The 14,246-nt window shown below is 46.7% G+C and overlaps 1 protein-coding gene across 1 annotated transcript in view; it reads left to right on the plus strand.

Annotated features, from left to right (window-relative positions):
- Nucleotides 1-744: 744 nt before the first annotated feature.
- RADIL (Rap associating with DIL domain) overlaps nucleotides 745-14,246 on the plus strand; it is a 47,671-nt gene continuing 34,169 nt past the window's right edge. The window contains exons 1-2 of the mRNA XM_058157173.1: nucleotides 745-882; nucleotides 12,022-12,580. Of these exons, the coding sequence (XP_058013156.1) occupies nucleotides 12,031-12,580 (550 nt within the window). The 5' untranslated portion in view covers nucleotides 745-882; nucleotides 12,022-12,030. The remainder of the gene's footprint in view (nucleotides 883-12,021; nucleotides 12,581-14,246) is intronic.

The following is a 14,246-nucleotide window of genomic DNA, read 5'->3' on the forward strand; positions in this document are numbered from 1 at the left end:
CTCCAGTGGTAGGATTCAGCCAGTTCGCACCACTTTGGGAGAACCGGTTGTTAACTGTCTGAGCAGTTTGGCAAACAGCTCAGGGCCACGGTGTGGCTCAGGCTGTAAGAAGCCTGTTATTAAAACACAGCTGCCTGCAATTACTGCAGGTTCTAGTCCCACCAGGCCCAAGGTTGACTCAGCCTTCCATCCTTAGTTTATAAGGTAGGTAAAATGAGGACCCAGATTGTTGTGGGGGGGCAATAAGTTGACTTTGTAAATATACAAATAGAATGAGACTATTGCCTTACACACTGCAAGCCGCCCTGAGTCTTCGGAGAAGGGCGGGATATAAATGTAAAAAAACAAAAAACAAAAACTGGTTGTTGGAAGAAATCATTAGGGCAGAGAACCGGTTGTTAAATACCTTAAATCCCACCACTGCCCCCCCCGTCCCCAAAATCACCAGCCAGCCCCAGGGGCTTTGCTCCCAGTCCCCGCTTGTACAGTTGCGAAGCTCGCAGCGCACGTCGGAACGGGACTTGCCCGTCCCTCTCTCCACTGGGTTGGGGATCCAGGAGAGAGAGAAAGCCATGCCCCGGGAAAGGAGTGGGGATGCGGGCGGGCGCGGGTTTTTGTAAAGTGGGGGAAATCCAAGGCGCAGCAAAAAAACACCCCAAAAACCCCAGTCCGCGCACCCGCCAACGCGTTGCTTGCCGGGGCGCGTCGTGGCGCGCGTCGGCCACCAGGCGGCGCTGCTCCGCTCCGGCTTAGACCAGGACGTGGCGCAAGCAGCCGCCTTCGGCTCCAGCTGAGCTCTTCGTTCGTTCGGTTGGGCTGCGCTGGGCTCGGCCGGGCGGCGAGGATGCCCTCCGGGAGGCGGCGGAGACCCCGGCGGAGGAGGTGAGGGGCAAGTTGCCGCACTTTGCCGATGGGGGGAGAGAGAGAGAGAGAGAGAGGAGGGGGCCAGCGCTCCTCCCCTTGTAAAGTCTGGGCTGGGGTCGGTTTCCCTGGAATCGGATTTGGGGAGGGGGAGATGGGGTGGTGGTGGTAGAAGGATGGTGGTGGGTGGGGAGGCGGGGGGAGAAAGAGAGCCAAAGACGGGATGCAATGATAAGCTGGTCCTTTCCCTCCTCGCCCCACCAACTCCCCTCTTCTGCAACGGATGGAGAAGCTCCGCTTTGCCCTCAAAGTCCCCCCCTCCCCAATTGGGGCAGATGGAATCCCAGCTCAAAGGTGTTCAGCCACGGGGAGGGGGAGGCAGGGAGAGATGGAAGGGGTCTTCCCTCCCCCCCCCTTTCCCCCCACCCCCATCCTCAGAGGGAAGGCACAAAGGGAAGCGAGTGGCTGGGCGCATGGCGTAGGGGGGGTGGGGGGGTGGGGGGGCGTGGGGGAGGTCAAGCCAAGTACCAGGTCCTCAAGGAAAAGACGCCGGGGGACCGGGGGGACTGGGGGACGACGGGTGTTGGGGAAATGCCCGAGGTCTGTGTCCAAGAAGGGCTGGAAGTCCTTCCAAAGCCGATTTAGAGGGATTAGCACCTCCGCGGGAGACTCGGATGGCGTTGACAGAAGGCTAATAGAAGAGAATCTCTCTCCCTTAACTCAGAGTTGAAACGAGGGTCCTTGGTGGTCTCTGAGCTGAGTAGCTTTCTGGCAGACGTTTCATGACCCAACTAGGTAACATCATCAGTGATAGAAGGGAGTGGGATTTGCAGAGAGGAGGAGGAGGAGGAGGACTGTGGTATCCTTGGTGCTCTCTGAGCTTGGTGGTTTTCTTGCAGACGCTTCATGACCCATCTAGGTAACATCATCAGTGCTAGAAGGGAGTGGGGTATGTGAGAGGGAAGAAGAAGAGGAGGAGGAGGAGGAGAAAGAGAACTGTGGGGCCCTTGGTGCTCTCTGAGCTGGGTTGTTTTCTGGCAGACGTTTCACGACCCATCTAGGTAACATCATCAGAGATAGAAGGGAGTAAGCTTTGCTCTCTTATTTATTTGTGACAGTTTCTATAGGAGTTTGTGATGCGATCACAGCCACAAAAGAGACACGAAAGAAAGAAGTTTGGGGTTTCGGTTTTTCTTTGTGGGAGTAATCAAAGCCAATGTGATTCCCCTTTGTTTTTTTGGGGGTGGGTGGGTTTCTCTCCCCAAATAACCTACACAAGAAGAAGCACAAGACACTCATTGTGAAAACCGCAGCTAGGAATGAACCCACCCACCCATACAAAATAAAATAAATAAAAAAAAAATAAAAATAAAAATAAATAAATAAATAAATACAGGGGCAAGTAGAAGCTTGTCTGGTTGTCATTGGTGACCCAACTCAGTTTAGTAATGCTGGGGAGGCTCTTAAGGAGAACTTTCCTGCTCTCCACCAGGTCTAAATTGAGCGCCGGGACAGCTGTGGCCAAGTGGCCTGGCGGAGGGGCTTGGATGGTATCATTCCTCTAGATCTAGAATCAAACCTTCCCAGGTGACCACCCTCTTTTGAACCTTGGTTTGATTTATCTGGGTTTGTTTTTATCTTGCAAGGGGACTAGCGTTCCACTGGAAGAAAGAGAAGGAATTATTCAACCTCTGACATTTCTGCTCCATGGAGACACAAGACGCTGGTCGGGTTGGGGAGGGGTGTGTGTGTGTGTGTGTGTGTGTTGGAAATCAAAGCCTCATTGTTATGGCAGAGAATTTTCCCTTCCTCGGTTTTGGGGAGATGACGAATAAGTTTCAAAAAACAGAGGCTCTGAAGCCAAGGAAGGTTTGGACGCTCGGTTTTGCAGGTTGTGTGTTTTTGTGTCTGGGCTTTGTATACAGCTGGTAGTTTTTTGAGACACGTGGCAATATTTGTTGGTCCTGGGGGGAGGGGGTAAGACCGGAAGCAGCCTCTCACAGAATTACACAGCTGGAAGGGACCTTGGAGGTCTTCTAGCCCAATCCCCTGCTCAGGCAAGAAGCCCTATACCACTGATGGCTAACCGTTTCCAGATCGAGTGGCCAAACCGCAGGTGCCCGAACCTCCAAAATGCCTCCCCCCCGCATTCGTGTGTGCCCCTTGCATGCCCTTGTGCATGGATGTGCCCCTGCCCCCCTGCGCATGCAGGCATGGCCCCCCCGCATGTGTCCCTCCCCCACACATGTGCGCATGCCCCCCCCGCATACACCCCACCTCCCGCGCATGAATGGCAGAGACCTGAAGGCCAGCTGGCCAGCAGTAGCCGCGTGTGCATGCAACAGAGCTGAACTGGGCCGACGGCTCGCGCGCCCAACCTCTGGCATCTGTGCCATAGGTTCGCCATCATTTACGGGACCGCCTGCTGCCACCAATAGCCTCCCAGCGACCTGTGCGCTCCCATAGGGAGGGCCTCCTCAGGGTCCCGTCAATCAGATAATGTCGATTGGCGACGCCCAGGGGGAGGGCCTTCTCCGTGGGGGCTCCTGCCCTCTGGAATGAGCTGCCTCCAGGGTTACGTCAACTCCCCGACCTCGGGACCTTTCGGTGGCGAGCTTAAGACCTTCTTGTTTTATCGTGCAGGGCTGGCCTAACGTATTTTAAATGTGGGTTTTTATTTTGGTTTTATCACTGTTTTATTCATTTCAGCCTAATTTGAATTTAGATTTTTAAAGTGTTTTTAATTTTTGTAACTCTGTTTTATTTGGCTTTAAACCGCCCTGAGTCTTTCGGGAGAAGGGCGGTATATAAATTTAATCAATCAATCAATCAATCAATCAATCAATCAATCAATCAATCATGGCCCTATACCATTTCAGTCAAATGTCCAATCTCTTCTTTAAAACTTCCAGTGTTTTTTTTTTTTTTTTAGTATCAGTATTTCGCTGCGAGCTTAAAACACATCTATTTATTTGCGCAGGACTGGGCTAGGATGTTAATTTTAATTCAGTTTTTAATGGGGTTTTAGTGTTTTAATTATAATTTTAAATTCGGCCTTATTCAATAAGTTTTTTAATTAGTATTTTATCTTGTATTTATATTTGTGTTTTTGTGTTTTTAATAGGCTGTAAACCGCCCTGAGTCCCTCGGGAGATAGGGCGGTATAAAATGTGATTAAATAAATAAATAAATAAACAAATAATCATTTTTTTTCCCAAAGATGGACCCATATCTTATGATTTTATCCCTTATTTTACCCTTTTAAGCATATGTTTCTTTATATTTATTAGACATCATCTTTATCTAAAATGTGAAGAAGTAAATGATTGAATGATTGTTTTTAAAGTAAAGAATTTCGGTAGATTAAAAAAAATTATGAAAAACATGTATGGTAAAGAGAGAAACGAAGAGAACAGTTTGAAATAGGTGAAGAGAAGGAGGTGAGGACGGATGGTAATATCGATTACATATTTTATAAAAAATACAAATGAGAGACAAAACGGGGAAGGTAGAATAGTTGGCAGAAATTGGAGTGCAAATAGTAAATATGGAGAAAATAAGCTGAATGAATTTTGACTCTGTCAATACTCTATTCAGAAAATATGTATTGTATGCTTGTTCTGTCTCTCTGTCTGAAAAAAATAAAATAAAAAACTTTTTAAAAAAACTTCCAGTGTTGGAGCATTCACAACTTCTGGTGGCAAGTTGTTCCACTGGTTAATTGTTCTCACTGTCAGGAAATTTCACCTTAATTCCAGGTTGCTTCTCTCCTTGATTAGTTTCCATCCGTTGCTTCTTGTCCTGCCCTCAGGTGCTTTGGAGGATAGGTTGACTCCTTCTTCTTTATGGCAACCCCTGAGATATTAGTTTTAACCATGGTTAAAACAACAAATGGTTGTCCAACCTCTTTTTAAAAACTTCCCGTGTTGGAGCATTGACAACTTCTGGAGGCAAGTTGTTCCACTGGTTAATTGTTCTCACTGTCAGGAAATTTCTCCTTAATTCCAGGTTGCTTCTCTCCTTGATTAGTTTCCACCCATTGCTTCTTGCTCTGTCTTCAGGTGCTTTGGAGAATAGCTTGACTCCCTCTTCTTTGGGGCAGCCCCTCAAATATTGGAACACTGCTATCACGTCACCCCTAATCCTTCCTTTCATCAAACTAAACACAGCCAATTCCTGCAGCCCTTCTTCGCATGTTTTAGCCTCCAGTCTCCTAATCATCTCGGTTGCTCTGTTCTCTAAAATTATCACTTCCTCCGCTCCATGCAATTGCCTAATCATGATGGCTGTAATAAAAATCTTCATTTAAGCAGCCTTCCGAGACGGTGGCGTTTGGGGGAAGAGCTGAAATAAAAGCACAAGGCATTCTTTTTTTTTTGTAATTGTGTGGTGCTTTTTTGAGAAGCCAAGGAGCACCTCATTTGCCCGAGCCTGGCTTGGGGGGGAAACTGAATTCCTACGCCCAGCAGGAATTTTGAAGCAGCCAAAATTCCAGCCGCAGCCTTCGATAATTTTTGTGTTGTTTTTCGTTTTTTTCATTTCTTTGCTGTGGTTTTAAGCTATTCGAATCATGAGATCTTAATTTTGGCTCACTTGGTGTGGGTGTGTGTGTGTGGGAAGAGAAATCATTGAAAGCCAGTTGGATGGCACGCGCATAACAAACCGTTTTTTCTTTTTTAAATATTGTCCTGCTCTGAAGCCTCTTAGAACAGGCTTGGTCAGCAGAAACCAAGGAGGTTTTTTTTTTCCATGGAGGACCTGTATACTGCACGAATCAAGAAGAGGGCCGTGAAAATATTTGCAGATCCCTCACATCCGGGACATAAACTGTTTCAACTCCTACCCTCAAAACGACGCTATAGAGCACTGCACACCGGAACAACTAGACACAAGAACAGTTTTTTCCCGAAGGCCATCACTCTGCTAAACAAATCATTCCCTCAACACTGTCAGACTATTTACTGAATCTGCACTACTATTAATCTTCTCATAGTTCCCATCGCCAATCTCTTTCCATTTATGACTGTATGACTATAACTTGTTGCTGGCAATCCTTGTGATTTATATTGATATATTGACCATCAATTGTGTTGTAAATGTTGTACCTTCATGAACGTATCTTTTCTTTTATGTACACTGAGAGCATCTGCACCAAGACAAATTCCTTGTGTGTCCAATCACACTTGGCCAATAAAAAAAATTCTATTCTATTCTATTCTATTCTATTCTATTCTATTCTATTCTATTCTATTCTATTCTATTCTATTCTATTCTATTCAGAAATTTTTGCCAGAAACGTTGCTGGGACTTTGCTCAGGAGTTGGCAAATGTTTGACTTCCCCAACATGGTTCTGCCCAAATGCATATGGTCCAGATCAGGGGTGAAATGCTACCGGTTCTCTCCTGTTCAGGCGAACTGGTAGCGGCAGGGGCATGTGGTTTGGCGAACTGGTAGCGGTGGCAGCATGAGGCTCCGCCCACCTGCCCGGATGTCGTTTAAACCAGGTTTTAACCAGGAAGTAACTTGTTTTGGACCCTCTGTGCGTGCACAGAAGGCTTTGCACATGTGTAGAGGGTCCAAAATTGGATGCGAAGATGGTGTGTGTGCAGCAAATGCATGGCACACACGCGCTTCCGAACTGGTAGCAAAGGTAAGTCGATTTCACCCCGGTCCGGCTTTAAATTTTAAGTACAGGCCATGGAAATTAGGAAGGAAACTTCCAAATGGTTCCGGATTCTGCCCTTTCTGATGAGATAAAGAAAGGAGAAGAAGATGGAACGCTCACCGAGCAGAGGCATTTGTGCCACGGGATTCATTTAACCGAACAAGGGTGGTGTTTGGTTCTCAGATTGAGGGTCAGTGCCGTTAAAAAAAAAAGCCTTAAAGTAACTATACAGGTAGTCCTCAACTTGTGACCACAATTGAGCCCAAGATTTCTGTTGCTAAGTGAAACATTTGTCGAGTGAGTTTGGGTAATGAAATGCCTGCAAGAAAAGAAGGAAGCTCAGACAGTAACCGAGCACCCCAGAGTTTTGCCCCCGTTTTACAATGTTCCTTGGCACCGTCGCTAAGCAAACCACGGCTGTTGTTCACCTAGTCACGTGGTTGTTAAGCGAATCCGGCTTCCGCATTAACTTTGCTTGTTGGAAGGTCGCAAAAGTGACCCTATGGGACACTGCTACCGTCGTAAATACGAGTCAGTGGCCAAGCACCCGAATTTTGATCACGTGACCCTGGGGATGCAAGCGACGGTGGTTAAGTGTGAAAAAACGGCCCTCGGTCCCTCTTTTCAGTGCTCTTGTAACTTCGAACGGTCGCTAAATGGACCGTTGTAAGTCGAGGACTACCTGCAGAAGGTAGGGTCGAAAAAGATGGCTGCCGCGAAGCTTCCATCGAAGCTCAGACTGGGTTTTTTTTTTTAAATGTTTGTCGGAGCGTCAGTTCCACCATTGGGGCCGCCATTTTGACTTTTTTGACGTCACCTTGGCAGTTACTTTAGTGGGGTCAGCAGGGGTGGGCTTCAAAAATTTTAGCAAGGGGTTTCTCTGCCCGGTTGCTGGGTGGGCGTGGCCATGGTGGGTGTGGCCTAGCTGGCCTCCTGTCCCATGACGGGGGGGGGCATTTTTGCCCTCCCCGGGCTCCGGAGGCTTTTCTCGAGCCTCCGGGAGGACGAAAACAACCTCCCCAGGCTCTGGAGGCCCTCTGGAGGCTGGAAACGGACCCATTTCTTTCCTTCCCAAACTTCCCGCAGGTTCATTTTTCGCTCTCCCGTGCGCCCTGCACTTACCTGCATCCAAAACAGGCCCCGTAGAGACTCCTGGGAGGGGAGAGGTGGGAGGGGAGAGGTGGGAGCAGTGGTGGGATTCAAATAATTTAACAACCGGTTCTCTGCCCTAATGCTTTCTTCCGACAACCAGTTCGCCAAACTGCTCAGAAAGTTAACAACCGGTTCTCCCGAAGTGGTGCGAACGGGCTGAATCCCACCACTGGGTGGGAGGGCCCAGCCAGGAATGGGATTTGGGGGTTCTCTGAACTGCACAGAATCTTAGCGAGAGGTTCTCCCGAACCCTGCGAACCCCCAGCAGTCCATCCCTGGTTGTACCCCACATAATCTAGAAAGAATGTGGATTTAAGCACAGATTGAACCCCTAGCAGCCCACCTCTGGATCTGTGGGGCAACAGGAGGAGGAGGAGGAGGAGGAGGAGGAGGAGACCCCTAGTCTGGGGGTCAGACTAGGAAAAACCTTTGAATGGGAGAAATTTTGTTTTCTTCCAAGGATCCTTCAGCGACAACAAACAGTTGATGTCACCCAGTTGCCGAATGCTTAGTTTGGCCGCGAAAGAAGGGCAGGATATATAATTTGGCAAAAAGGCAAAAGTTTTGCTTTGGAATTCGTATTTTTCCCCCCCCTCCCTCTTTCTACTTCCTCTGCTGTTTTGGAAAAGAAATAACGTTTTCCACATTGCAACTCCCAAATAACAGTGCCTCCCTCTCCCCCTTCCTCCACGTTTCATTTTGTGTGTGTGTGTGTCTGCTTTTTTTGTTGCATGAAGAGAGTGAAAGTTTAATGGACTTTCACTGGCTGTTGCTAAAATAAGGGGAAGGGGTCAGGAGTTTATTATGAAGGCTGCCAAATGAAATCCCCATAGGCCGATTGATTTATTGGCACGGACATCTGCAAATGAGGAGGGTTAACAATGCAAAAAGATGCTCCGTCAAAGAATTACAGAATAAAAGATGGGAAGGAGTGACCAAAATAATTATAATCAGGTCCATTATCCTTTTTTACTTTTCCCTTTTTCATCTTTATTTTATATTTCATATATAATCAGAATTACCATCCGCCCTAACCTCCTAACCTTAAACTTCTTTTATTTCATTCTTTTCTTTCTCCCTTTATATTTTTCATTATTTCTTTATTCTGTTAAAACCCTTGATTTACATGTAACAAGTAACAACAACAGAGTTGGAAGGGACCTTGGAGGCCTTCTAGTCCAACCCCCTGCCCAGGCAGGAAACCCTACACCATCTCAGACAGATGGTTATCCAACATTTTCTTAAAAATTTCCAGTGTTGGAGCATTCACGACTTCTGCAGGCAAGTCGTTCCACTTATTAATTGTTCTGTCAGGAAATTTCTCCTTAGTTCTAAGTTGCTTCTTTCCTTGATCAGTTTCCACCCATTGCTTCTTGTTCTACCCTCAGGTGCTTTGGAGAACAGCCCGACTCCCTCTTCTTTGTGGCAACCCCTGAGATATTGGAACACTGCTATCATGTCTCCCCTAGTCATTTTAATATTTCACACTTATTTCTGAATATTCATTGTTTTCTAAAGGTGGACCAGATTATCATATTTTATTTCCTTATCCATCATTTTACCCTTTTAACAATATATTTCTTCAATTTTGTTTTCCATATCATCTGTCTGTAATTCTTGATGAAGGTATCTTTTCTTTTATGTACACTGAGAGCCTATGCACCAAGACAAATTCCTTGTGTGTCCAATCACACTTGGCCAATAAAGAATTCTATTCTATTCTATTCTATCTTTTTAAAATAAAAAATATCTTATTCCATTTCCATTTCATTTAGATTTCCATTTCTTCCTCTAGATAAATCCCTTCTACATAAATCATTTTATATTTCACAATTTATATCATCATTTCGAATCGTTTTTAATTAAAAAAAAGAAAAGAAATTAAATTTATTTGCTGCCCATCTGCTGGGCGTAGATGCCGTTGTGGACCAGTTGTGTCGAGAAATAAAAATGCAGTTGCATGACCTTGCTGGGCGGGGGGCGGGGGGAGAGGAGGCAGATGTTGTAACTTTGCAATTGGATTCTAAATGTTTTTTTTTGGGGGGGGATTATTGTGACTTCAAACGATCACTAAGCGATCGCCGTAAGACGAGGACTTAGCTATATATATTATTCTGCAGAACCTGTTTTCTAGGGTGGGAATTCCAAGTGACCGATGTTTGCATGTGGGAACCAATTCTGAGAGGTAACAAAGTCACCAAGTTTCTTCCCCTCCTTTCTCTGCCCCCCACCCTGCATCCCTTGCCTTTCCACCCAGGTTTAATGCATCAGTTGTGCTGGAAATGTTTTTTTAAAAACAACAACAACAACCACCCTGGATTCAAATCTGTCTCAGCCACCAGGCAGGGCGGGTCCCTTTTCCTAAAAATAGAAGCAGAGATTTGGGTGTGTAATTGCCCATCCCCACAAGCCGTGGACTCGCACAAGGCAGGGGCTTGATAAAAGTGATGGCAGATACCCCACAGATTTCATTCACTCCCCCCCACCCACATGCGGCCTTGGGAACATCTTCCACATTCTTTGCAGAGGACAAAAAGGCAATATATATTTAGAAAGAATTCAGAGCCCAGCCTGCGGCTCTGTTAGTCCCCCTGCCAGGCTGAAGGATATACCCGTTTTGTGCGTGCCGGGGAGCTCGGAGCGGTTAAACATTTTGCATCCAGATGTTCCAAATTCCGGATCCAAGATTGAAGTGGCTGGAGATGTTGGTTTATAAGAGATGCAAGTAGAATAGAATAGAATTCTTTATTGGCCAAATGTGATTGGACACACAAGGAATTTGTCTTTGGTGCATACGCTCTCAGTGTACATAAAAGAAAAGATACGTTCATCAAGAATCGTACGGTACAACACTTAATGATAGTCATAGGGTACAAATAAGCAATCAGGAAATGATCAATATCAATATAAATTGTAAGGATACAAGCAAGAAAGTTACAGTCATACAGTCATAAGTGGAAGGAGATGGGTGATGGGAACGATGAGAAGATTAATAGTAGTGCAGATTTAGTAAATAGTTTGACAGTGTTTAGCAGAGTGATGGCATTAGGGAAGAAACTGTTCTTGTGTCTAGTTGTTCTGGTGTGCAGTGCTCTATAGTGTTGTTTTGAGGGTAGGAGTTGAAACAGTTTATGTCTAAGATGTGAGGGAACTGTAAATATTTTCACAACCCTCTTTTTGACTCATATAGTATACAGGTCCTCCGTGGATTGGTAGACATTGTTTTTTTTCTGCAGTTCTAATTATCCTCTGAAGCCTGTGTCTGTCTTGTTGGGTTGCAGAGCCAAACCAGACAGTTATAGAAGTGCAGATGACAGACTCAATAATTCCTCTGTAAAGTAAATAACATTATTCGGATTTGTTTGGGACAATTTTTTATACGTGGCAGAATGGCAGAATAACAGAGTTGGAAGGGATCTTGTCCAACCCTGAAGCAGGAGATCTTATACTATTCTGGACAAATGGGTGTCCCCTCTTAAAAATAGTGATGGAGCATCCACAACTTCTGGAGGCAAGTTGTTCCACTGATTGATAGTTTTAACTGTCAGGAAATGTCTCCTTAGTTCTAGGTTGCTTCTCTCCTTGTTGAGTTTCCACCCATTGCTTCTTGTCTTTCCTTCAGGTGCTTTGGAGAATAGCTTGACTTCCTCTTCTTTGTGGCAGCCCCTGAGATACTGGGACACTGCTATCATGTATCCCCTAGCCCTTCTTTTCATCAGACTAGACATACCCAGTTCCAGCAACCGTTCTTCGTATGTTTTAGCCTCCAGTCCTGTAGCAGGACTGATCTTCTCTTGACCCCAAATCCGGCTTTTGTTTACAGAGGGATGGAAGAAAGTAGAGGTCGGGCAATAACTGGATCTGTGATAAGATCTCCAGATGGTTGGCTGCCAGGTTCAACGGCTCGCAAGGACAAAAGTTCAACTTGCTGTCACGTTAGGTGAAAGCAACATGGGATGGGGCCAGAACAATTGAGGGCATTGTGTAATGCTCAGAAAACACCGAATTAAGAAGAGGTTCTGGTTCAAGGTGGGCAGGAGATAATTTGGGATCTGGGTGGTGGCTGGTAGAGCAGTGTTTATCCCAAAGTTGCCACGTTTGAATGTCTTTTGCCTTAGGTGACTTCACCGTGCTTCCTCTTGTCTTTCTTGGGCCGTCCTCAAAACCACGTTAGCAAACTCTGGGACTCTAGCCAAAGGTAGGATCTTGAAGGCACCTGTGCCCTAGGGTTGGCTGTTCTTTTGAGGAGGTTCTGTGAACATCTTGTTGTTTGTCAGCCATGTGTCTCTTGTTTTTGGCCTCCTGACCACACATTCACGGGCTCTGCTTTCTCTCTGTCCAGCCACGACCCATGACGCCCTCCTGTGCGATGTTCTACAGGTCACCCTCAACCATGTCTCCACCTTCCAAAAACCGATTCAAGCGACAAAGTCGGATATTCTCCCAAGTCTTGTACCGGACGCTGAGCTACAAGGACCGCAGCTCGGTGGCCAGTTATTCGGGAGCAAACAAGGAGGATCCGTCCGAACTCTCCACCCAGGTGTCAGCTCCTGGAGTCCTCAAGATCTTTGGATGTCACATCTGTGTGGGCACTCACTACAAGAGCGTCTTGGCCACGGCCAGCTCAAGTGCCCAAGAGCTGTTGAAAGAAGCTCTTGAGAGGTATGGACTCAGCAGGGTAGATGTGGGCCATTATGTTCTCTGCGACGTGGTCGGGACATTTGCTGGCTCGGAGAAGCAGTGGAAGATGGAAGGGTTGAGAATCCTGAGGGACCACGAGAAACCACTTTTGATCCAGGACCTTTGGAAGCCGCGGGAAGGTTTCTCTCGGAGGTTTGAGCTTCGGAAGAGGTCTGAAGTGGAGGAGATGACGGCCAAGGATAAAGACACCATCACAGCAGGTGAGGAACAGAAGGTCTTCTGGGAAGGTGCTCAATGCAGCACTAAAGTTACAAGATCATAAACCAGGATCTTGTGGTTTGTGGGGTTTAAGCTTAGCATGCAAACTGCCAATGGGGGGTGGGATGGGAAGGATAGATCAACACAGGGCTTAGTAGACCAGGGGTCAGCAACCTGCAGCTCTGGAGCCGCATGTGGCTCTTCCATCCCTCTGCTGTGGCTCCCTGTTGCTGGCCGGCTCCACAATTGATAGGGCCTTTGGTTAGGACAGGCACAGGAAAAAGGACGCCATGCTAGGAGGAGACTCTATGGTGGGGGAACCAGAGTTCCAGTCAGCAGAAGAAAAAGGATGCTGCGCTAAGGAGGAGACCGTGATGGGAGAACTGGACTTCCGGTTGGCTCCAGAACTGAATGGGGGCTTCTGGTTAGGGTCTTTGTGGCTCTTTGAGTGTTTAAGGTTGCCGGCCCCTGGCTTAGACCTAGAGAAGTGGGGTCATTCAAGGATCTATGCTGGGGCCAACCTGGCAGAGATGAATTATTCAGCCAAATATGTAAACTTAGTTTTATTATTTATTTATTTATTTATTTATTTATTTACATTTATATCCCGCCCTTCTCCGAAGACTCAGGGCGGCTTACAGTGTGTAAGGCAATAGTCTCATTCTATTTATATATTATATACAAAGTCAACTTATTGCCCCCCCCAACAATCTGGGTCCTCATTTTACCTACCTTATAAAGGATGGAAGGCTGAGTCAACCTTGGGCCTGGTGGGACTAGAACCTGCAGTAATTGCAGGCTATCTTACAGGCTATCTTACAGCCTGAGCCACCACGGCCCTATAGTTAAACCCATCACGAAGTTTTGGAAGCTGTAGCTAGAGAGGTGAGGTCCTGGGACTTCCCATGGATTAGGATTTGGACTAGGTGGGTGGGAGGGGAGAAAACGTGGGTTGAAATCTTGGCCTGCCCAAAAGTCCGTCCTAATTGACTTACCCCCACAATTGTGGCCAGCATTTCCGTTGCTAAGTTTTGGGTCATGAAACATCTGTAATGAAACCACCAAGTTCAGAGAGCACCAAGGATCCCTCATTTCAATCCTGAGTTTTAAATATTCTCCTTTAATGGGGAGAACTCTTTGGGCATGCAAGAGACAGGAAGGTCTAGCGGGTAGCAGAACCCCCTTGCTAGTGGTTCTTTAGGTTGTCTGAATGTCAACTCGCAAAGCATCCCTGAGCTGCTAGGAAAGGAAAGGGGGGGGGGAAACTGATGAAACCGCACAGCAGCCAAAGACAGATGCACATTCCAGACTTATCTCTCTCAAGGCTGTATCCCAGGGTTACTTACAGTGGCCGGAGGGGAGTGATCTCTACAATCCGCAAAATTACCCCGTTGGCGAATGTGATTGATGACACATCCTGGGAGGAGGGGGGGAACCAGGAGCAGGATTGGAGCCCCGTAAATTACATGGGATCAGAGCGGGCTTCACTTGGGAACGTGCTGAGGTGAAGCTCCTAATAAATAACTGGATTTCTTTTGAAGCTTGGCTGGAGGCTCATGGTTTAATTAGGGCATACATTGGAACCCTGACACTGAAGTTGTTTCCGTCTGAAAGCCCCGTTTGGTTGCATCTGCTCGCCAAGTGGAGTTCGAAGAACCGAGTCTCTCA

This window comes from Ahaetulla prasina, chromosome 14 (genome assembly GCF_028640845.1).
Source record: "Ahaetulla prasina isolate Xishuangbanna chromosome 14, ASM2864084v1, whole genome shotgun sequence".
In the NCBI taxonomy this organism is placed as follows: Eukaryota; Metazoa; Chordata; class Lepidosauria; order Squamata; family Colubridae; genus Ahaetulla; species Ahaetulla prasina.